Source organism: Oncorhynchus masou, chromosome 5 (assembly GCF_036934945.1).
Source record: "Oncorhynchus masou masou isolate Uvic2021 chromosome 5, UVic_Omas_1.1, whole genome shotgun sequence".
Classification (NCBI taxonomy): Eukaryota; Metazoa; Chordata; class Actinopteri; order Salmoniformes; family Salmonidae; genus Oncorhynchus; species Oncorhynchus masou.
Window position 1 is genome coordinate 64,744,829 of NC_088216.1, and position 25,587 is coordinate 64,770,415.

The 25,587-nt window shown below is 43.3% G+C and overlaps 1 protein-coding gene across 15 annotated transcripts in view; it reads left to right on the forward strand.

The window, feature by feature from the left end:
- Nucleotides 1–25,587, forward strand: part of LOC135540089 (eukaryotic translation initiation factor 4 gamma 3-like) — a 75,933-nt gene that overhangs the window by 35,404 nt on the left and 14,942 nt on the right. For 7 of the 15 annotated variants that reach the window (XM_064966431.1, XM_064966433.1, XM_064966436.1 and 4 more), the window contains exons 7-16: nt 2,046–2,066; nt 3,644–3,823; nt 3,939–4,050; nt 5,784–5,890; nt 11,203–11,337; nt 16,368–16,497; nt 16,677–17,444; nt 17,745–17,833; nt 24,519–24,792; nt 24,919–25,043. In XM_064966431.1, coding sequence (XP_064822503.1) covers nt 2,046–2,066; nt 3,644–3,823; nt 3,939–4,050; nt 5,784–5,890; nt 11,203–11,337; nt 16,368–16,497; nt 16,677–17,444; nt 17,745–17,833; nt 24,519–24,792; nt 24,919–25,043 — 1,941 coding nt within the window. The remainder of the gene's footprint in view (nt 1–2,045; nt 2,067–3,643; nt 3,824–3,938; nt 4,051–5,783; nt 5,891–11,202; nt 11,338–16,367; nt 16,498–16,676; nt 17,445–17,744; nt 17,834–24,518; nt 24,793–24,918; nt 25,044–25,587) is intronic. The other 8 variants (XM_064966435.1, XM_064966440.1, XM_064966444.1 and 5 more) reach the window with 4 other exon arrangements.

A 25,587-nucleotide genomic window follows, 5' to 3' on the forward strand; every position in this document is an offset into this window, starting at 1 on the left:
CAGAGTGTTGGTATTCCTGATTTGTACTTTTATCAGGCATTATGACTCATGTATGGAATCAGGAATAACAGTAGATTGTATTTTCTTAAATAAACTAAAATTAACTACAGTAACTTTTGCATTTCATTTTCCCGCTGTACCGAAACTGAACCGTCACCCCAAAACCGCAATACGTACCGAACAGTGTGTTTGGTGAACCGTTACACCCCTAGTGTTTAGGGGTACTTGAGGACAGGAGTTGGGAAACACTGCCCTAACTTAATGAGAATATATGGCTCCCCTTCCCGCCTGCTTTCCACACAGGCATGCAACAGACTAATTGTGTTTGTCAACAACCATTCTCTCTAGATTTTTGCCACATTGTTGTTAAAGGCATATCCAAAAAGACCGTTGCCTGTCTGCCAGTCACACAACGATGCTAGATGTTTGCCATACTATAGTGATGACTATCTTTTCTTCTCATGTTGTGGACTTGCTAGTCAAACTGTTGATCAGACTTAGTGTCAATAAGTGTGGTACTATTAGTACTGCGCCAACATTTTGGAAATATCTTGTCCTGTTTTCTGACGTTGGCATACTTTATGTACTCGATTCTTCTCCTTTTAAAGAGGGTTGAAATGCATTTTTAGATTATCTGTTGATTTGGATGCTTCATATGAATGTGATTGCATGTTTTGTTTGTGAAGTGTGTGGTGTGTGCGCATAACTATGTGATTGCTGAGGTGATCCTGGGCACAGAAACTGAGCCCGTAGAGCCTTCCTGGTGTCTCCCTGTCTGAGAAGCAGATGCCATTTAAAGACACTGGGTCCCACAGGCAGACAGGCACCCCCACCCCGTCCATAACTTGTTGTCCAACGTTCTCACCTTCTGGATCATTCTGTGTTGGCCATTTTGACAGACTATTAATAGTCAGCCTCCTATGTCAGTCAGTCTCAGTGTGTCTGAATCTGAACTGTTTACTGGCACAGAGTACACAGTACATGCCCTGTCACATACTGGCTCTGCTCTGTGCTGGCACTGGCCTCTCTTGTGCCGCCACGGAAGTGAAGTCGGAAAGCAGATGAAGCAGAACTAAAGGGCTATTATACGGCCAGAGAAAATGGGCCTTGTCTCTGATATAAATTACAATCCCCACACACAAAAATGGTTACATAGTGATCTCATTCTGACTTCTCAGTGTTACTCTTGATTTCTCTTTTCTAAAGTAACTTCAGTCTTTTGCTCTTTATTTCTCTTTAAGAATGCAAACCAAGAGGTCAGACATAAGGATAAAGTTGTTGTTTGGTTGGACAACATTAGTTGTAGCCTAAATCTCCACTTTAGAGACATCCAAGTAAATTTTATCAGTATTGTTTTTGAGCTGGTGATTACTGTGAGCGGTTGTCTTCCAGTTTTTCTAGTAAGAGTTAGAATTCAGCCATGGAATGGTCAGATATTAGCATCAACATTTTGCATCTTGCATTAACATTTAACTTGCTCAATTGAGGCCATGTCATCGTGCTCTGTTTGAAATGAGCAGAGCTATCATTTTTGGCACTCCCTGATACTAACAACAAGCTCATCATGTCTGCCAGCCAAATTTGAGCAAAATCCTAGTTGGTCTACCGTGCATGTTGCCAGAGCAAAGCAAACAAAGGGAAGAAAAAGGAGCGTTCCCATCAGGATTGACTCGGACTCCCGCCTCTCTCTCTCTGTCTTTACTCCATGGTGTTGGGAATAATACTGCGGTCACACCCGGTGAGCCTGGCTGAGTTTAGTCCTAGGTGAATGGTAGCAGCTAGATAGAAAGAGCTCTGTGATGTCACAACTCCAGAGGGTAGGTCCTGGCTCGCAGCGTTCCACACCCTGTCTGTGTTACTAAGTCATTGCTGTCGGCTCCTCACTGGGACTGAGAACTACACAGTTGGAAAAAGGGCCCACAAGCTGCATAATGTTGCGGTTTGTGCATGTGTGTGTTGTGAATGATTGCCCGCTGTGTTGGGCTCCACACTCATCAGTGCAGTCTCCCATTGGCTTTTCTCTCTTTCTTGCTTCAATATTCAAGGGAGGATTCAGGCCCATCCAGGTAATAATGACTCTTATCATAACTCTCTGCAGATGCATGGAATGAGGAACACTCCTACCCACCACCTCGGGGTCCTAACCCCTAACATTTAACCTTTAACCCCAGAGCCCTCCTGTGGCCATCATCTTCACTACATTTTTCTAAGTAGAAAACGCCTCTTCCCCCCCAACATAACAATCTAAGGCCACCACACTCACTCTCATGTTCTCTTTTTAACAAACAAAACCTTTTTTAAATAATTCTATTATTTTGATCCATTCTTCTTTCCTCATCTTTGCTTAGTTTGGATGAACTGCATGCAGAATATTAGAACTGTTAACTCTTCCTTTTAGATCTGATAACTCTTCCCCCCCCCCCCCCATTTTATTTATTTTTTGTTGTAATTTTTACCTACCTTTTTCTCCCCAATTTCATGATAACGATCTTGTCTCATGAGCCTAGAAAAGCCCCCCCCCCCCAGCCAAACCCTCCCCTAACCCGGACGACGCTGGGCCAATTGTGCACCGCCCTATGGGACTTGCGGTCAAAATACATTTTTTACTAAAAAAGAACTTGAACCTTTAAAGGAAGCTTGTGTACACTTCAGGGTACCTGAATCTCTGAATTATTGGAAGCTAAGTCAACTGTGTGGTAAACTTGAGCTCTAGTCGTTAGGATGTCGGCCACAGCTGTTGTTTGGAGTCTTTCATCTTGCCCAGAGTACTTTGATTGCTACATAAAATGTAATGAGTTCCCCCAAAAGAGCCTGGCAGTACAGAGCCTCCCATTGATTGTAATATTTAGTCTCCTGCAAACAGCACAACTTCTGCAGTCATGAGAACATTTTCATGATTCTGTTTTTTATGATGCGCGAAGAGCTGTCTCCAAAACTTCAACACAATCTATACACAGAACTATAATACACTGTATCCCCAGTTTGTCTACATTAGCTATAGCATAAACAGTAACAATGTATCTTAGAGCACTTCCCTTTACAAATGTGACTGTTGTAGACACTGCATTGTAAAGGCCATTTGGTTGCATATAGAGTCAGCATTTGTGGTGTGTAACAGTGTGTGTGGCTGCGGAGATAGGTGAGTAGGTACAGGTCGCTGTGCGCTGGTTGTTGGTGGACTCTGGCAGCATGGCACAGTGCTCTCCAAAGCCCTGTTGTAAACAGCACAGCAGGTTGGGAGGCAGAGGTGGCTGGTAGACTGCTGTGTTTTGAGACATTTCACAACCTCCATCTCTCTCTGATGAGAGGGCTGAGTGAACCCAGCTGGAGGGGTCAGGAGTCCTATGGGTGTGCTATGGGTTTAATGCTGCCTGGGGAAAGATGTGCTCTGACTGTTTCAGTGTCTCTCTGTAGACCAGAACAGAGTGATGAAGTGGAAGTGCCATCCACCTGGTCCTCTGAGATGATGCTTTCTGTCCCTTAGGCCTTAGTGGCTATTCTCTCAGAGCCCCTGCATCCCCAAAGCTGAAATGAGACCGCACAGGACAGGCATGAAGAGATAACACTGCTGTTGGGACAGTTGTGGTTCCTCTCTTGCTCTTCTGGGAATAACTTTTGCCACATTTATCTTTGTGTGTGTCAGTTTTTCCAGAGGGCTCAGATGCAGACAGCGCGGCCAACCATCCCCACCAACGCTCCCTCTATGCGGCCCTGCTCTCAGAACCCCACATCGGCGGTGTACCCCCCCAACCAGCCCACCATGATGATGATGGCCCCCATGCCTTTCCCCTCCCCACAGGCTGCCCAGTACTACATCCCACAGGTGAGACTGACTGACCAGGCTGCTGCTACACTCCAGTAGGCATTCCTCTCCTATTGTCCCACACTGCCTTTAACCTTTTTGTTCTATTCTATCCCCTCTGTTTGTGTCTCTGCAGTATCGCCACAGTACGCCCTATGTGGGGCCGCCCCAGCAGTTTTCTGTGCAGCCGCCGGGGTCTGGCACCTTCTATCCTGGCCCTGGCCCAGGGGAGTACCCTGCTCAGTACGGTAAGTCTCAGCCAAGCACATGTACGTGTGTGTATATTTATTTATTTATTTATTTTTTTTTGTGTAGTGGGGCAAAAAAGTATTTAGTCAGCCACCAATTGTGCAAGTTCTCCCACTTAAAAAGATGAGAGGCCTGTAATTTCCATCATAGGTACACTTCAACTATGACAGACAAAATGAGGGGAAAAATCTAGAAAATCACATTGTAGGATGGATTTTTAATGAATTTATTTGCAAATTATGGTGGAAAATAAGTACTTGGTCAATAACAAAAGTTTATCTCAATACTTTGTTTTAAATGCCCTTTGTTGGCAATGACAGAGGTCAAACATTGTCTGTAAGTCTTCACAAGTTTCACACACTGTTGCTGGTATTTTGGCCCATTCCTCCATGCAGATCTCTAGAGCAGTGATGTTTTGGGGCTGTTGCTGAGCAACACGGACTTTCAACTCCCTCCAAAGATTTTCTATGGGTTGAGATCTGGAGACTGGCTAGGCCACTCCAGGACCTTGAAATGCTTCTTACGGAGCCACTCGTTGGCCGGGTGGTGTGTTTGGGATCATTGTCATGCTGAAAGACCCAGCCACGTTTCATCTTCAATGCCCTTGCTGATGGAAGGAGGTTTTCACTCAAAATCTCACGATACATGGCCCCATTCATTCTTTCCTTTACACGGATCAGTCGTCCTGGTCCCTTTGCAGAAAAACAGCCCCAAAGCATGATGTTTCAACCCCCATGCTTCACAGTAGGTATGGTGTTCTTTGGATGCAACTCAGCATTCTTTGTCCTCCAAACACGAAGAGTTGCGTTTTTACCAAAAAGTTATATTTTGGTTTCATCTGACCATATGACATTCTCCCAATCTTCTTCTGGATCATCCAAATGCTCTCTAGCAAACTTCAGACGGGCCTGGACATGCACTGGCTTAAGCAGAGGAACACGTCTGGCACTGCAGGATTTGAGTCCCTGGCGGCGTAGTGTGTTACTGATTGTAAGCTTTGTTACTTTGGTCCCAGCTCTCTGCAGGTCATTCACTAGGTCCCCACGTGTGGTTCTGGGATTTTTGCTCGCCGTTCTTGTGATCATTTTGACCCCACGGGGTGAGATCTTGTGTGGAGCCCCAAATCGAGGGAGATTATCAGTGGTCTTGTATGTCTTCCATTTCCTAATAATTGCTCCCACAGTTGATTTCTTCAAACCAAGCTGCTTACCTATTGCAGATTGTCTTCCCAGCCTGGTGCAGGTCTACAATTTTCTTTCTGGTGTCCTTTGACAGCTCTTTGGTCTTGGCCATAGTGTAGTTTGGAGTGTGACTGTTTGAGGTTGTGGACAGGTGTCCTTTATACTGATAACAAGTTCAAACAGGTGCCATTAATACAGGTAACGAGTGGAGGACAGAGGAGCCTCTTAAAGAAGTTTACAGGTCTGTGAGAGCCAGAAATCTGGCTTGTTTGTAGGTGACCAAATACTTATTTTCCACAATAATTTGCAAATAAATTCATAAAAAATCCTACAATGTGATTTTCTGGATTTTTGTTTTCTCATTTTGTATATCATAGTTGAAGTGTACCTATGATAAAGTACAGGCCTCATCTTTTTAAGTGGGAGAACTTGCACAATTGGTGGCTGACTAAATACTGTTTTGCCCCAGTGTGTGTGTGTATGTGTATATATTTTGTGTGTGTATATATACTGTACTCTGCTTACCCTTTTCTTCGTCCTCCCTGACAAAGCTCCTGGACCTCAATACTATCCAGGACAGCAGGTGTACCCCCCCTCACCCTCCATCATAGTGCCTACACCGCAGCAACCTCCACCAGCCAAGCGCGAGAAGAAACCAGTGAGTATCTCAGCATGCTGTCGTCTCCACACAGACACACATATGCCATGGTCTACCAAACATTTTCCTATCATACACTCCCCATGTATGTAAGCATACACATACAGATACACACACACTTGCAGAGGCCATCTGCTCAGTTACACACCAACTTTTCCATATGCATATGCATACTGAGAGGATATGAGAAATGATCCCTGAAGTTTCTGATAAGAGACACTTCTGGATCCATCAGCCTTTTTGAGTTACATTTTAAAACGCATTCATTATTTTACAGAGAAAGTATGAGGGATGGCATGGGTTGATTTAGATCAAGGCTGCCAGGATAGTGTTTCTGTGTGTGGAAGGAGGGTTGGTTTGAAATGTATGCCAGGCCTTAATCTAGCTCTGACGCTTGGGAGCTCGGCCTCGAGGGACCCCACTTTGAGCCTATTAGCAGTCATTTTGACTGCAACATTCTAACAGTCTAAGAAATACATTTCATATATGCCATTGGAAAAATAATAATTTAGTTGTGTTTATAAAGGTTTTGGTTATTTCAAAGAACACTCATTTTGATGAGTTTGTTACTTACTGTAGGCCGTCTGCTGCTGCATGCTCATTCGTGAAGCGCCTGGAATAGCTGTTATTCTTAATATTTTGAAATGGAGCTCATCTCTTCAAATTTGATATTTATTTGGCAAAGGTAAGCGTTGTTGAAACCTCAGAATCTGCTCTTTCTGGTACTATATAGAAATCAAACGTCTTACCTGCATGTGACTAGGAGGATTTGAAGAAGTCACTTTTTGTTGCTCCATTTCCCTGCCTCAGTCAATTACAAGCTGCGCTTCATATACAGTTTGACAACTTATGATTGTCAATTTAATCTCATTTTAAGGCTAACTCTATATGTGAAATTAGTTTCAATAGGGTGTTGGTGTAGTTTCGATTGGCATTCATTAGGGTTGCACATTTTGGGGAATATTCAGAGTTGGAAACTTTCCGTGGGAATTAACGGAAATATATGCCAGTTAATATTAATACCATTTAAATGTAGACACTTTTTGCATTGGATATACACTGCTCCAAAAAATAAAGGGAACACTTAAACAACACAATGTAACTCCAAGTCAATCATACTTCTGTGAAATCAAACTGTCCACTTAGGAAGCAACACTGATTGACAATAAATTTCACATGCTGTTGTGCAAATGGAATAGACAACAGGTGGAAATTATAGGCAAATAGCAAGACACCCACAATAAAGGAGTGGTTCCGCAGGTGGTGACCACAGACCACTTCTCAGGTCCAATGCTTCCTGGTTGATGTTTTGGTCACTTTTGAATGCTGGCGGTGCTTTCACTCTAGTGGTAGCACGAGACGGAGTCTACAACCCACACAAGTGGCTCAGGTAGTGCAGCTCATCCAGGATGACACATCAATGTGAGCTGTGGCAAGAAGGTTTGCTGTGTCTGTCAGCGTAGTGTCCAGAGCATGGAGGCGCTACCAGGAGACAGGCCAGTACATCAGGAGACGTGGAGGAGGCCGTAGGAGGGCAACAACCCAGCAGCAGGACCGCTACCTCCGCCTTTGTGCAAGGGGGAGCACTGCCAGAGCCCTGCAAAATGACCTCCAGCAGGCCACAAATGTGCATGTGTCTGTTCAAACGGTCAGAAACAGACTCCATGAGGGTGGTATGAGGGCCCGACGTCCACAGGTGGGGGTTGTGCTTACAGCCCAACACCGTGCAGGACGTTTGGCATTTTCCAGAGAACACTGAGATTGGCAAATTCGCCACTGGCGCCCTGTGCTCTTCACAGATGAAAGCAGGTTCACACTGAGCACATGTGACAGTCTGGAGATGCCGTGGAGAACGTTCTGCTGCCTGCAACATCCTCCAGCATGACCGGTTTGGAGGTGGGTCAGTCATGGTGTGGGGTGGCATTTCTTTGGGGAGCCGCACAGCCCTCCATGTGCTCACCCAGAGGTAGTCTGACTGCCATTAGGTACCGAGATGAGATCCTCAGACCCCTTGTGAGACCATATGCTGGTGCGGTTGGCCCTGGGTTCCTCCTAATGCAAGACAATGCTAGACCTCATGTGGCTGGAGTGTGTCAGCAGTTCCTGCAAGAGGGAAGGCATTGATTCTATGGACTGGCCCGCCCGTTCGCCAGACCTGAATCCAATTGAGCACATCTGGGACATCATTTCTCGCTCCATCCACCAACGCCACGTTGCACCACAGACTGCCCAGGAGTTGACGGATGCTTTAGTCCAGGTCTGGGAGGAGATCCCTCAGGAGACCATCCTCCACCTCATCAGGAGCATGCCCGGGCGTTGTAGGGAGGTCACACAGGCACATGGAGGCCACACACTACTGAGCCTCATTTTGACTTGTTTTAAGGACATTACATCAAAGTTGGATCAGCTTGTAGTGTGGTTTTCCACTTTAATTTTGAGTGTGACTCCAAATCCAGACCTTCATGGGTTGATAAATTTGATTTCCATTGTTAATTTGTGATTATGTTGTCAGCACATTCAACTATGTAAAGAAAAAAGTATTTAATAAGAATATTTCATTCATTCAGATCTAGGATGTGTTATTTTAGTGTTCCCTTTATTTTTTTGAGCAGTGTATTTACCATATCATATGGATACAAACATAATTGCAAATTATTAAATCCTTCCAATAGAAAAACAACAGCAATTTAGTTACACAAACAAACGTACAATCAATACAACAATAGAAACAACTATGTACAGTGTGTGCAAATGTAGAAGTGTAGGGAGGTAAGGCAATAAATAGGCCATGGAGGCAAAATAATAACAATTTAGCATTACACTGGAATGATAGATTGGCAGATGATGATGTGCAAGTAGAGATACTGGGGTGCAAAAGAGCAAGAAGAAAGATAACAATATGGAGATGAGGTAGTTGGGCGTGCTATTAACACATTGGCTGTGTACAGGTACAGTGATAGGTAAGCTGCTCTGACAGCTGTTGCTTAAAGTTAGAGAGGGAGATATAAGACTCCAGCGTCACTGATTTTTACAATTTGTTCCAGTCATTGGCAGCAGAGAACTGGATGGAAAGGCAGCCAAAGGAAGTGTTGGCTTTGGGGATGACCAGTGAAATATACCTGCTGGAACGTGTGCTACGGGTGGGTGTTGCTATGGTGACCAGTGAGCTAAGATACACTGGGGCTTTTCCTAGCATAGATTTATAAATGACCTGGAGCCAGTGGGTTTGGCAATGAATATGTTGCGAGGGCCAGCCAACAAGAGCATACAGGTCTCAGTGGTGGGTAGTATATGGGGCTTTGGTGACAAAACGGATGGCACTGTGATAGACTACATCCAGTTTGCTGAGTTGAGTTTTGGAGGCTATTTGGTAAATGACATCGCAGAGGTCAAGGATCAGTAGGATAGTCAGTTTTACGAGGGTATGTTTGGGAGAATGATTGAAAGAGGCTTTGTTGCGGAAGAGGAAGGTGATTCTAGATTTCATTTTGGATTAGTTGACTCTTCACATGGGATGATTTCACTGAACAACAACAAAGGGAATATTGAATGGTCCCCAATAATCCATTGCAAAAAAGGCTTTCAAATTATGGTGGAAAATAAGTATTTGGTCAATAACAAAAGTTTATCTCAATACTTTGTTATATACCCTTTGTTGGCAATGACAGAGGTCAAACATTTTCTATAAGTCACAAGGTTTTCACACACTGTTGCTGGTATTTTGGCCCATTCCTCCACGCAGATCTCGAGCAGTGATGTTTTGGGGCTGTTGCTGGGCAACACGGACTTTCAACTCCCTTCAATGCCAAAAAAGAGACATTCTAATGACAAGTATCTCACAAGCATATTATGAAAGTAAATAACATCTTATTTATCTTTGTTACCTAACTAATTCTGTTTCAGCTACAACATTCATCATTTTTACCTCGAATAGAAGTAGAGGGACTTTTGTCAGAGGTTGCTTGTTGTGAGCGCTGAGGGAACGTTATGCACTTGGCCAGATGATTCTGCATCTTTGTTTCATTCTTCACATATGATTTGGCATAGTATTTGCAAATGTTCAGAGCTTTTCCTTCTACATTAGCAGCAGTGAAATGTCTCCACACATCAGATAGTGCCCATGGCATTTTCCTGTAAAGGTTAGAAAGAAATTAATAAAAAAAATATTTAAAAAAGGATCATTAGTTAAGCAGTTAGATTAAACAACTCCTTTGTACGATAAATGTTTTAAAATTAAATGTGTATGGAAACAGGTGAATTACCACTCCTGAGTTAGCAGGCTCAAGTATGCTAAAACCCACATGGTAGCAAGAACTAACTAGCAGAAATTGTTAACACATTAGAGATGATTTAAACACACTTTCCTGTAGGCAACTATTTACTAGTTAACAAAAAATCATGTATGTCATATAAAATATATTCACCCCACCCAGTATTCAAAACTTACCAGAAAGCATGTAGTCCTTGGCTCAGACAGTATAGTAATGTGGGCTCAAGAGCATCTCATTAGAGTGCAAGATCTTGAGAGTCAGCAGCTGTACATGTGATGGAAGAATGCGCTGTGCATGCAGAGGGTTGCAATTCCATTAAATTGGGGATAGTTTAACCAAAATATGCCACAAGACCTAGAATTGCCTTGTGTATCCCACAAAAAAGGTTAACTTTTTTGATGAGTTTATGCACAATTCCCGATATTCCAAGGCTTAACTTCCCATGGACAATTTCCAGCCTTTTGCAACCTGAGCTGTCATTAGCTGTGCAGGCTGACAGCTGGTTAATGAGGGGTGGCAAGGGGAAGGGATGATATGTCCTCTTAACTTCTTATAACACACATTGATATCGAAATTCTAACAACATACATGTGTTAAAAAAACGTATTTAGGAAAAGTCCAGGGCAGAGGTGGCATGACTTTAAAAATGGCAGAGATATTTTCATTTTAAATGAATATGCTGTCAAAATGACTGCCCTTGCGCTTCTAGTGTTTATTCTTCTGCCAGAGAACCTTTGATCTAGGGCCAGTGGGAAACTTTAAGGTATTCAGAAATATAGTGCTGTTCCGTTTGGACTCTTATGACCCACTTGTTAAGACTCACATGAAAATATATTATCTTGCTAGAAACCCTTTCAAGTGCCTCTGCTGAAATACTGTTAAGCTTTTTCTCTACATTTGCACAAGCTGAATAAAAATGTCTGAAACTTTTGGTCACAGATGCACTCCTGTACACAACACACTCACTGTTTTGAATGTCTGAGTGAGGGTTGCTCTGAAACGCTGGCACTTTAGTGAGATGCTGCTCCTTTTGTGTCATTGTCCTCCCAGATCCGTATCCGGGACCCCAACCAGGGCGGCAGGGACATCACAGAGGAGATCATGGCAGGGGGCACAGGGAGCCGAAATCCAACCCCCCCTGTCGGACGGCCCTCCTCCACCCCCACCCCTCCGCAAGTAAGGACACATCTTCTCTCATGCTGCTTGATATTCGGCTTATTTTCTCTCGCGCACGCACACACACACACACGTTGCCATTGTGTGCCACTGGCCGACTGAACTGAGCTGTTAGCCTTTCACCCATGTCTGTGTAATTTGTGCCCAGGGCAGACTGCTTGGTGTTGGGAGGGAACAGGCAATTAAGCCACCAGGGCTTTGGCACCACGACAGACAGAGCCATGCATGCAGGCACAGCACATTTTCTGTGTTTGTAATCCATCCTCTGCCATGCTGCGTTAGACACAGCCAGCCACTCAGACTTCAGCCACTGTCCCTTACTCCCTGCCCCCCACCCATTGCTCTGCAACTGGGCCCAAACACACTCATCTGGCCTCGCCTTCACAACCTTTGCTATCCAATTTGAGTAACAGAAAACCATGGCTATTTTACAAAAGTAATCTAAACACTTTCGTTGTTCATAGTAAATGTGTTATCATATTCATCTTTGACACACAGATATATGGCTTACACACGTGTAATAAATAAATAAATATATATTACCTATTAGTACCTACCTGCATGTATCACTGTATCTCCTCCCTCACTTGTGCAGTAAATGTTGTGGAACATGTCGTTTATGCTTTTTGTCCCTCCATGACAAATCCAGAATAAGATTCTATACTTCATTGATTCAAACGAAATGAGTCATTGATGTGCTAAGAATTGTAATAAATGGGTTAGATGACAACGTCGCAAACTATGCTCACGCTTCAATGGGGCAGAAGTCTGTGTTGTGATTTTGGATGGTCAGATAGCTCGCAACAATGACAAGAAGCTGACATGTGGGGAGTCGTAGGTGGCTTGTTTTATCTTGTTCTTGATAACATGTCTTATTTTGACGAGAGGTCGACTGATTATGAATGCCGATTATTGGAGGACCAAAAAATCCGATACCGATTAATTTTATTTGTAATAATGACAATTACAACAATACTGAATGAACACCTTAACTTAATATTATACATCAATAAAATCAATTTGCCCTCAAATAATGATAATTTTTCAATTTGGTTTAACCTGTTATGGCTGCAATCCCGATATCGGGATCAATATGACAACTACCAGTGAAAATAGAGGGCGCCAAATTCAAACCACAGAAATCTCATAATTACAATTCCTAAAACATATATGTCTTATATAATTTTAAAGCTATTCTCGTTGTTAATCCCACCAAAGTGTCCGATTTCAAATAGGCTTTTCAGTGAAAACACTACAAACGATTGTTAGGTCTCCACCAAACCACAATAAGCACAGCCATTTTCCAGCAAAATATAGCATTCACAAAAAGCATAAATAAAGATAATTCAAGGTAGTGATTCATTTTATCTTCATCAGATGACACTCATAGGACTTCATGTTACACAATACATGCATGTTTTGTTTGATAAAGTTCATATTTATGTAAAAACAAATCTGTGTACATTGGCTATTTAGATTCACTAGTTCCAAAAACATCAAGTGATTTTGCATAGCCACATCGTTTCAACAGAAATACTCATCATAAATGTAGATGATAATACAAGTTATACACATAGAATTATAGATTACCTCTCCTTAATGCAACCGCTCTGTTTTTCCGTAAAAAAGTTTACGGAAAAAGCAACCCATGCCATAATCTGAGGCGGCACTCAGAACAGTAGCCAAATTAGCCTCCATGTTGGAGTCAACAGAAACCAGAAAATACATGATAAATGTTTCCTTACCTTTGATGAACTTCATCAGAATGCAGTCCTAGAAATCCCAGGTCCACAATAAATTCTTCGATTTGTTTGAAAATGTTCGTTATTTTTGTTTAATTAGCTACTTTGGTTAGCACGTTTGGTAAACAATTCCAATTGGTAAAAAGTCACAAAGCGCTTCCACTATAACGTGACGAAATGTCCAAAAGTTCCGTAACAGTCAGTAGAAACATGTCAAACGATGTACTGAATCAATCTTTAGAATGTTGTTTACATATATCTTGAATAACGTTCCAACCGGAGAATTAGAATTACTTCAGATGAGCGGTGGAACGCAAGTCCTTCCCCTGTGAACGCGCCTGGTGAAAGCATGGTCCACTCATGGCTGTGGTGACTATTTCCTATGTCAATCGACCCCCCCCCCCCTTCACATTAGAGTCATCAGACAAAGTTCTATTGACTGCTGACATCTAGTGGAAGGCGTAGGAAGTGAAAACTCATCCATATCTCGCTGTAATTTCAATGAGACCTTGGTTGAAAATCTGCCACCTCTAGAAAAAAAACAGGAAGTGGAATTTCCCAGGTTTTTGCCTGCTATACAAGTTCTGTTCTATTCAGACATAATTCAAACAGTTTTAGAAACTTCATTGTTTTCTATCCAATGCTAATAATAATATGCAAATATTAGCAACTGACTGAGGAGCAGGCCATTTGATATGGGCACCTTTCATCCAAGCTACTCAATACTGCCCCTGCAGCCATAAAAAGTTAAATAATGCAAAAACAAAGTGTTGGAGAAGAAAGTAAAAGTGCAATATTTGCCTTGAAAGAAAGCTAACGTTTAAGTTCTTTGCTCAGAACATGAGAACATATGAAAGCTGGTGGTTCCTTTTAACATCAGTCTTCAATATTCCCAGGTAAGAAGTTTTAGGTTGTAGTTATTATAGGAATTATAGGACTTTCTCTCTATACCATTTATATTTTATTAACCTTTGACTATAGGATGTTCTTATAGGCACTTTAGTATTGCCAGTGTAACAGTATAACTTCCGTCCCTCTCCTTGCTCCTCCCTGGGCTCGAACCAAGTACACAAAGACAACAGCCACCCTCGAAGCAGCGTTACCCATGCAGAGCAAGGGGAACAACCACTCCCAGGCTCAGAGCGAGCGAGTGACGTTTGAAACGCTATTAGCGCGTGCTAACTAGCCAGCCATTTCACTTCGGTTACACCACCCTAATTTCAGGAGTTGGTATGCTTGAAGTCATAAACAGCGCAATGCTTGACGCACAATGAAGAGCTGCTGGCAAAACGCACAAAGTGCTGTTTGAATGAATGTTTACGCGCCTGCTTCTACCTACCACCGCTCAGTCAGATACTTAGATGCTTGTATGCTCAGTCAGATTATACGCAATGCATGACACGCTAGATATCTAGTAATATCATCAACCATGTGTAGTTAATAACCTCTTAAAGGTTAGGGTGCATTATTTCTACTTTGTGATGAAAAGCGTGCAAAATTTCTTTGGAATTGGGTTGAAGTTAATCTTTGGTGAAATGAAGAAGAGGCGCTTACTGGCAGAGGTAACACTGTGGATAGTTATGAAAGAGAGAAAATCGTGCAATTATTGTTGACTTGCTGCGATTGAATACAGATCGCCCCGTCAACAATTTGATTGATTATTAACGTTTACAAATACCTAAAGTTGGATTACAAAAGTAGTTTGAAATATTTTGGCAGAGTTTTTATAGGCAACTTTTGAATTTTTTTGTAATGACGTTGCGTTTTGGAAAGCTGTTTTTTCTGGATCAGACGGGCTTTATAAATGGACATTTTGGGTATACATGGACGGAATTAATCGGGAAAAAAGGACCAATTGTGATGTTCATGGGACATATTGGAGTGCCAACAAAGAAGCTCGTCAAAGGTAATGCATGTTTTATATTTTATTTCAGCGTTTTGTGTAGCGCCGGCTACGCTAATTCTTTTGTTTACATCTCGTTCAGGTGGTTCGGGGGGGTGCATGATATCAGATAATAGCTTCTCATGCTTTCGCCGAAAAGCATTTTTAAAATCTGATACGTTGGCTGGATTCACAACGACTGTAGCTTTAATTGAGTACCCTGCATGTATGATTTAATGAAAGTTTGAGTTTTATCGAGTACTATTTGAATTTGGCGCTGTGCATTTCCCCAGGCTATTGGCCACAAGAGACGCTAGCGTCTCCATATCCCTAAGAGGTTTTAACTAGTGATTATGATTGATTGATAGTTTTTTATAAGATAAGTTTAATGCTAGCTAGCAACTTACCTTGGCTTACTGCATTTGCGTAACAGACAGTCTCCTTGTGGAGTGCAACAAGAGGCAGGTCGTTATTGCGTTGGACTAGTGAAAATCTGTCGTTCTGCCCCTGAACGAGGTAGTTAACCCACTGTTCCTAGGCTGTCATTGAAAATAAGAATGTGTTCTTAACTGACTTGCCTAGTTAAATAAAGATTAAATAAAGGTGTTAAAAAATATTTAAAATTCGGTCCAAAAATACTAATTTCCGATTGTTATGAAAACTTGAAATCGTCCCGAATTAATCGGCCATTCCGATTAATCGGTCGACCTCTAGTTTTGACTGATGTCACGTCTATACTAATGACTCATTGGCTAGCTTGCCAACCAACAACTGTAACAATGTATTTGAGACGACAAGTGCTCATTGTAAAAAATATATTTATATTTTCAATAAACATTATAGTTTACAATGTCAACGAATTATAGTTGACATGTTGTCAACAATTTAAGCCAACCCCATCTGTATTGCCCCATAGTTGCGTACAAGTCAGTTTTGTTGTTTAACAACCAACCCGTCTATAGAAATAGGCAATCATCTTTAAATTACAGTTCTTTTTCTGGATTCTGTGGAGGGAAAGCTTTTATGACACTTCCTCCCTGTCCTCTCCTTGGACTTTAACATTCTCTCCTCTCTTTCTGTGTTTTGTCCTTTTTCTTTTTACTCTCCCTTCTTGTGCTTTGTTTAACCTTGTGTGCCTCCATTTCCCTGTCATCCACACTCCACCTCCCCTACTCTTGCACGTTCTTTTTGCGGCTTCTTCTCCTTTCCTCCCTTTTGCTTGCTTTCCTTGGTTGCTGTCTCCTTGCTTGTCTCCCCCTGTTTTTTACTTGGCTAATGTATCTAACCATAACCACTGGTCTCCTTATTTCCGCTTAATTCTATTTTTGTGCTTATTTGTCTGTCTGTGTTGCTAGTTTTTATGGACGCACCCTCATTATCCTCACATTTTCTACCTCAAATCGCAGCAGCAGCCGGGCGGTAGCCAGACTCCGGAGCAAAGCCAGGGCCAGGCCAACTCAGCCTACAGCCTGGAGCTCCCCCAGCAGCCACAGCAGCAGCTCACGCCTGGGGCTGCAGCCAGCAAGCCAGGGCCAGGTCTGACCCTCTACCCCCGGCCCTCACCCCTCCATCCTTCAGGCAGAATACATCCCTGCTTTGAGAGCAGCGGCCTGAGGAATAAAACGTTTTTTTAGAACCTGAATGTTGACTCAGTTAAGAGATTGGCATAAATAATTGTCTCTTCTTTTGTGTTTAATGTCTGTTCTCTTGTCCAGTAGATGATAAGCCAAAATTGGAGCTGCTTGTCCAGAAGTCTTCCTCTCCCGGGCTTGGTCAATCAGAACCTTCATTGGAAAGGAGAGACGCCAGTGCATCTGTAACTGCTCCCTCTCCCCACTTGGATCCAGAGCTTCCCTCCCCAGCCCCAGTGGTGGTTTCCCCCATCCTGGCCCCTCTTCCTGTTGCCGGCCCTATTGAGCAGCCCTCTGCCGTGGAGCCCACTGCTCCCCCTCCCTCCTCTGCAGCGGACCCCAAGCATCTGTCACTCACAACTCAGTCCCAGACTTCAAACACAGAGGAACTTCTTCCAGAAGCCCCACGCACCCTGGCTGCTTCCCCAGCCCTAACCCCTAAGGCTTTGAATGGCCATGCTGACACTGGGGCTGAGATGGACACCCAGTCTCAGGAGCACTACCCCCTTGCTCCCTCCCTATCCCCAAACCAGCCCCAGGCTTCAGCCCCGGCTTCTAGAGAAGACTGCAGTGAGGCTGTGCCCAGTGAGGTGAGGGCAGAGATGCCCCCTGCTGTCATGGACCCTATCACACCAATCACTGTGATGCCAGTCACTCTGACCTCCAGCCCTGTGCCTGTTGTTCCAGCGCCTCCCCCTGGCCTTCCGCCGCTAGTGCAGGCCACAGCAGAGACCAGCAAGCTCTCTGACACTAAAGACATCCCTCTCAATGCAGGGACAGAGAGACTCATCACACCAAACAGCAAGCTTGAACCACAGCTACAAGCCCTTTTCAGAAAGAGTCCCACTACAGGTATGTGCATAGCCATGGATACAGACATGACAGCGTGGATGTCACATGGATGCCTATGTGTGTGTATACTATAAATAAACAGTTAATGGTTGCTAATAGACAAGACTTGGATCAGCCAGACTGAACTCCATGCTGACTGCTCAGAACAGCACAGTGCTTACACTAACAACTGGATTTAATTGTTATTCTGGGGAGAAGGACACTGTTTTCTGCAAGAATAAGTCTAGTCATTGATATTTAATGGAAGAAATTTGGGGTAAATCGCCAGCCTATAGCTGACTTCAGCTGTTTTCTCTGCAGTATGTCAGACTGTTCCTGCTACACCAAAAACCTGGAAGAAACCAAATGAAGGGAGTCCTGTTGGAGATGCATTACAGAGGGAGACTGAGGTAAGCAATGATGCTTTCTATTCACTCTATGGGGGGGGCGCACATCCTGCTATGCCCTCAGACAAACCGTCAAACAGGCAAAGCGTCAATACAGGACTAAGATTGAATCGTACTACACCGGCTCTAACGCTCGTCAGATGTGGCTGGGCTTGCAAACTATTAGACAACAAAAGGAAGCACAGTCGCGAGCTGCCCAGTGACACAAGTCTACCAGACAAGCTAAATTACTTCGATGCTCTCTTTGAGGTAAGCAACACTGAAGTATGTATGTATGAGAGCATCAGCTGTTCCGGACGACTGTGATTACTCCGTAGCCGATGTGAGTAAGACTTTTAAACAGGTCAACATTCACAAGGCCACATGGCCCTACAGATTACCAAGACATGTATTCCAAGCATGCGCTGACCAACTGGAAAGTGCCTTCACTGACATTTTCAACCTGTCCCTGACTGAGTCTGTAATACGACATGTTTCAAGCAGATCACCGTTGTCCCTGTGCCCAAGAACACTAAGGTAACCTGCCTAAATGACTACTGACTCGTAGGACTCACGTCTGTAGCCATGAAATGCTTTGAAAGGCTGGTCATGGCTCAAAACACCATTATTCCAGAATTTGCATTCTGCCCCAACAGACTCACAGATGACGCAATCTCTATTGCACTCCACACTGTCCTTTCCCACCTGGACAAAAGGAACACCTACGTGAGAATGCTATTAATTGACTACAGCTCAGCGTTCAACACCATAATGCTCTCAAAGCTCATCACTAAACTAAGGACCCTGGGACTAAACACATCACTCTAACTGGGTCCTGTACTTCCTGACGGTAGGTAACAACACATGAGCCACACTGATCATCAACACGGGGGCCACTCAGGGGTGTGCGCTCAGTCCCCTCTTGTACGGTCTGTTCACTCATGACTGCATGGCCAGGCACGACTCCAACACCATCATTAAGTTTGCCGACAACACAACAGTGGTAGGCCGACAATGATGAGAAAGCCTATAAGGAGGAGGTCAGAGACCTGACCGTGTGGTGCCAGGATAACAACCTCTGCCTCAAGTGATCAAGACCAGATCTATTGTGGATAACAGGAAAAGGAGGACTGAGCACGCCCCCTTTCTCATCCACAGTGATGTAGTGGAGCAGGTTGAGAGCTTGAAGATCCTTGGTGTCCACATCACCAACAAACTATCATGGTCCAAACACACCAAGACAGTCATGAACAGGGCACGACAAAGCCTATTCCCCCTCAGCAGACAAAATATTTGGCATGTGTCCTCAGATCCTCAAAGTTCTACAGCTGCAACATCGAGAGGATCTTGACTGGTTGCATTACTGCCTGGTATGGCAACTGCTCGGCCTCTGACTGCAAGGCACTACAGAGGGTAGTGCGAACGGCCCAGTATATCACTGGCAGGGTAGCCTAGTGGTTAGAGTGTTGGACTAGTAACCTAAAGGTTGCAAGTTCAAATCCCCGAGCTGACAGGGTACAATCTGTCGTTCTGCCCCTGAACAGGCAGTTAACCCACTGTTTCTAGGCCGTCATTGAAAATAAGAATTTGTTCTTAACTGACTTGCCTAATAAAATAAAGGTAAAAAACAAAAAAGCTTCCTGCCAACCACGTTTATACCAGGTGGTGTCAGAGGAAGGCACAAACAATTGTCAGACTCCAGCCACCCTAGTCATAGACTGTTCTCTCTGCTACCGCATGACAAGCACCAAATCTAGGTCTAAAAGACTTCACAGCGTCTACCCCCAAGGCATAAGACTCCTGTACAGCTAATCAAATGGCTATCCAGACTATTTGCATTGTCCCCAAACCCTCTTTTACACTGCTGCTACTCTCTGGTTTTTATCTATGCATAGTCATTTTAACTTTACCCAAATTTACATATTACCTCGACTGACTTGTGCCCCCCACATTGACTCTGTACCAGTACCCCTGTATATAGCGTCAGGACTGTTATTTTACTGCTGCTCTTTAACTATGTTATTTTTTACTTAAACAACAATGCGGTTTTAAGAAAAATGTGTTAAGTGCTTGTAATTAAGCATTTCACTGTAAGGTCTACACCTGTTCTATTCAGCGCATGTGACAAATAACTAGGGTAGCAAAGGGTTGAAAACTCTGGTAAATTTCCTTAAATTTCAGGGGGAAGGTTCCATAGGAAGTTAAGCCTTGGAATTTTGGGAATTTGCTTAAATTCATCAAAAATTTTAGCTTATTACAGTGAACCTTTTTTGTGGGATACACAAGGCAATTCTAGGTCTTGTGGCATATTTTTGTTAAACTATCCCCAATTCGATGGAATTTCAACCCTCTGCATGCACAGTGCATTCTTCCATCACATATACAGCTGATTCTCAAGATCTTGCACTCTAATGAGATGCTATTGAGCCCACACTACTATACTGTCTGAGCCAAGGACTACATGCTTTCTGGTATGTTTTGAATACTGGGTGGGGTGAATATATTTTATATGACATACAAGATTTTTTGTTAACTAGTAAATAGTTGCCTACAGCAAAGTGTGTTTAAATCATCTCTAATGTGTTAACAATTTCTGCTAGTTAGTTCTTGCTACCATGTGGGTTTTAGCTTGCTTGAGCCTGCTAACTGAGGAGTGGTAATTCACCTGTTTCCATACACATTTAATTTTAAAACATTTATCGTACAAAGGAGTTGTTTAATCTAACTGCTTAACTATTTATCCTTATTTGGGTTTCTTTACTCATTTGTTTTCTAATATTTACAGGAAAATGCCATGGGCACTATCTGATGTGTGGAGACATTTCACTGCTGCTAATGTAGAATGACCAGCTGTGTACATTTGCAAATACTGTGCCAAATCATATGTGAAGAATGCAACAAAGATGCAGAATCATCTGGCCAAGTGCATAAAGTTCCTTCAGCGCTCACAACAAGCAACCTCTGACAAAAGTCCCTCTACTTCTATTTGAATGAATCAGACACCTTATCGATAGCAACAGCTCATGGTCCTGGAATCAGAAGTTTTTTGACTCAATGGAGGAACGTAGTCAGAGAAATGCTGATGAACGGGTTCACCTCTGATGCTCACAGGCCATGTGTATTGGAAGAGATTTCTGAATGTTCTTCACCCAGCATACACCACTCCAACCAGACATGCTTTATCTACTAATTTACAGGATGTAGAGTTCAACAGTTCCAGTGAAGGTCAAGCAAATCATCTCTGATGGGTGGTCAAATGTTCGTGGGCAAGAAATAATTAACTACATCTCCACCCATCAGCCAGTATTCTACAAGAGCACAGACACAAGGGACAACAGACACACCGGTCCCTACATTGCAGATGAGTTGAAGGCAGTCATCAATGACCTTGGACCACATAAGGTATTTGCACTGGTGACAGACAATGCTGCGAACATGAAGGCTGCTTGGTCTAAAGTGGAGGAGTCCTACCCTCACATCACACCCATTGGCTGTGCTGCTCATGCATTGAATCTGCTCCTCAAGGACATCATGACACTGAAAACAATGGACATACTTTACAAGAGAGCCAAGGAAATGGTTAGGTATGTGAAGGGTCATCAATTTAAAGCAGCAATTTACCTCACCAAGCAAAGTGAGAAGAATAAGAGCACCACCCATTGTTATCATGTTTGACAGTCTCCTGGAGGGGAAGGAGTCTCTCCAATAAATGGCCATATCACAGTCTGCTGATATGAACAGCCCCATCAAGAGGGTCACCTTTGCTCCAAGCAGAGGAAACTGCAGTTCTGAAATGCATCAAAAAGCGTGGAGACTTCTGCCTGAAACCCATACACGCTGCAGCGTACACGTTGGACCCCAAGTACGCTGGCAAGGGCATCCTGTCTGGTGCAGAGATCAACGGGAGTTGTAGCGATGAGACAAGATAGTAGCTACTAAACAATTAGATACCACGCAATTGGGGAGAAAAAGGGGTAAAAATCTAATCTAGAATCTGCTTTCTATTTCGCCTCAAACCTCCTTCAATCACGCCGCCAAACTTACCCTAGTAAAACTGACTATCCTACCGATCCTCGACTTTGGTGATGTCATCTACAAAATAGCTTCCAACACAGCAAAATGGATGCAGTTTATCACATCCATTTTGTTACCAAATCACCTTATACCACCCACCACTACTACCTGTATGCTCTAGTCGGCTGGCCCTCGTTACATATTCGTCGCTAGTCCCACTGGCTCCAGGTCATCTATGTCTATGCTAGGTAAAGCTCCGCCTTATCTCAGTTCACTGGTCACGATAACAACACCCACCCGTAGCACACATTCCAGCAGGTATATCTTACTGATCATCCCCAAAGCCAACACCTCCTTTGGTCGCCTTTCCTTCCTGTTCTCTGCTGCCAGTGACTGGAACAATTGCAAAAATCGCTGAAGTTGGAGACTTATTTCCCTCACCATCTTTAACCATCAACTATCTGAGCAGCGAACCAATCGCTGCAGCTGTACATAGTCCATCTGTAAATAGCCCACCCAATTTACCTACCTCATCCCCATACTGTTTTTATTTTATTTACTTTTCTGCTCTTTTGCACACCAGTCTCTACTTGCACATCATCATCTGCTCATTTATCACTCCAGTGTTAATCTGCTAAATTGTAACTATTCACTCCTATGGCCTATTTATTACCTACGTCCTCATGCCTTTTGCACACACTGTATATAGACTTTCTTTTTTTCTACTGTCATTGATTTGTTTGTGTTATTGGATTTTTTATTGTTTACTCCATGTGTAACTCTGTTTTGTTGTCTGTGTCACACTTCATTGCTTTATCTTGGCCAGGTCGCAGTTGCAAATGAGTACTTGTTCTCAACTAGCCTAACTGGTTAAATAAAGGCGGGAAAAAAATAAAACAATTACTGGGTTCCGACATACATCAAAAAATACATCACAGACAAAAGACGAGTTACATACATTTAAAAACATGAGTATGATGTGTGTGTGTGTGAGTGGTTAGATATCCCGCTCATCGCTCACGGAGCAGTGCTTGCATGTTCTGACTCTCCACATCTCTTTCCAACCTCTCATTGAAAGAGGGTAATATGTCAGGCGTATTGGGCCAAAATCAATGATAGCCTATTGTGTAGATAATAAAACGAACATTAAAACTTAAGAGGTCAGATTGTTTTGTTTTAATACTTTGCTACAATCCTCATCTTTGTAAGTCATCTTGATTTTGCACGTGTGTCTTATCAGTTTCTTTAAAACCTCTCAGAACTACCCCTCCCGGATCCGGGAGAATTGTTATCAACTGACACGAATTAGCATAACGCAATGGACAAAAAATATTACTAGAAAATATTCATGAAATCACAAGTGAAACATAGTGAAACACAGCCTAGCCTTTTGTTAATCACCCTGTCATCTCAGATTTTGAAATTATGCTTTACAGCCAAAGCAAGACAAGCGTTTGTGTAAGTTTATCGATAGCCTAGCATAGCATTATGTCCAGCTAGCAGTAGGTAACTTGGTCACGAAAATCAGAAAAGCAATCAAATTAAATATTTTACCTTTGATGAGCTTCAGATGCTTTCACTCACGAGACTCCCAGTTCATTTAGTTCCATACAGATCATTTTTATAGCCGAAATACCTCCGTTTGTTCTTCACGTTTGGTTGAGAAATCCACCGGAAATAGAGGTTACAACAACGCCGAAAATTATTCCAAATTAGATCTATAATATCGACAGAAACATGGAAAACATTTTTTTTATAATCAATCCTCAAGGTGTTTTTTCAAATATCTATTTGAACCAGCTGACCTCTGACGCAATGTTGTCGTTCACGCTCATTTTTCAAAATAATATCCTGAAACTGTTTCTTGTGACAGTAGACACATTAGGGAAGCCATAGAAAAAGGAATCTGGTTGATATCCCTTTCACTGCTCAATAGGGATGCATAGGAACGCAGAGGTTTCTAAATAAGAGTCCCTTCCGGATTGGATTTTTCTCAGGCTTTCGCCTGCAATATCAGTTCTGTTATACTCAGGCAATATTTTTACAGTTTTGGAAACTTTAGTGTTTTCTATCCTAAGCTGTCAATTATATGCATATTCTATTATATGGTCCTGAGAAATAGCCCGTTTACTCTGGGAACGTATTTTTCCAAAAATGAAAATAGTGCCCCCTAGTTTCAAGAGGTTAAACTCCCATGACAGTAGCTATAGCAAGGGGCTATAGCAGCACACAAGTAGACTACAAATGCATGCTGGGCCAGGCATGTCCTGAGCTCATGAATTAAGTACTACTGGAGTGAAATTGGAGCAGGTGAGAAGGCTGACACTCCAGCCTTTGGGAAACTCGCTCCAGTCAAATTGGGCACGTTCCAGCTCCGCTCCCCACACACAGTCTGGTGTACATCGATCAGTTACACATACATGTTAGTACATGCACACACAAAGTAGGTTGACTATGGAAACTTTTTGGAATTTCCAACTTTTTCTTTACAAAAACCAGAAGCGATGCAGTCAGTCGTTCCTTAACTCTTAGCCAAGAGAGACTGGCATGCATAGTGTTGATATTATCCCTCTGATTATAATGAAGGGCTAAGACTCGGCAAGGAGTTATCCATCATGATCAGTGTTCCAAACCCCCTGTGTGAAGTCCACTCTGTCCCTCTATCTCACCCCTCTCCCTCCCTTGCCTCCCCCAGGAGGAGCTCAAGCCTGTGGAGGAGGCTGCTGGAGACCAGGCCCTGCAGCCCGCCAGGCCCCATAGTAGCAGCAGCCCGCCCCCACCCTCAGCAGCGCCTCTAGCCATGGAGGCAGAGGAGAAGCCCCCTGCCCCAGAGGAAAATGGGGAGGCTGAGCTGGAGCCCATGAGGAACGGGGCTGGGCACACCTCGGAGACAGAGAGCAGTGACAGTGGGGCCACCCCTGGGGACAAGGAGGGCTCTACAGGAGCACCCCCAGACCTCTTCCAGGAAGGTAGGTGGGCAGTTATTAGCCTCAGTTTCATTTGTGTTTTTCACTTAGTTTTCACAATCAAGTCATGCAACCTTTGCACAGTATGAGATGAGCAGGGCTGTTTTCTTCCTCTTGTTGTTTCCTCAGATCTGCCGGAGACCAACGGGAAGCGCCAGTACAACCGGGACTTCCTGCTGGGCTTCCAGTTCATGGCTGCCTGTACACAGAAGCCAGACGGGCTACCTCAGATCAGTGACGTAGTTCTGGACAAGGTGTGTGTGTGTGTGTGTGTGTGTGTGTGTGTGTGTGTGTGTGTGTGTGTGTGTGTGTGTGTGTGTGGTCTGAGCAGAGCTTCAGCCTAGTGGACAGACTGAGTTGTGAGCAAGCCCCTAAACCCCACAGTGGTTCAGTAAATATTCAGGACTATAAATTGATAGTGTAAGATGTTAGCAAAGTAAGTTGCTTTTGAAAAGAGCTTTTCTTTCAAGTACAGGGATTATTTATATAGAACAAATAGTATGAGTAGCTGTATGGGATCCCTTTAGTAAGCACAAGACCAGATGTATAGGTTTTTTTCAGCTATTGTCTAATAGTCATTTATGAAATGATAGGCTTCTGGTAAATGAATTTCCCTTGTCTCCACATAGGCTATATACTGTTGGAGCCTATAATGGCTAGCCCATAGACATCCTGTTTTGATTAAAATCACATTGCCATTATGTCACACTTGGCAGTGTTGATAATTCAGCCCCAGAAAAGGAGCATTAAGGCTGGCAATGATTGATGTACAGTCCCAGGAGTCATATTTTTCTCCCT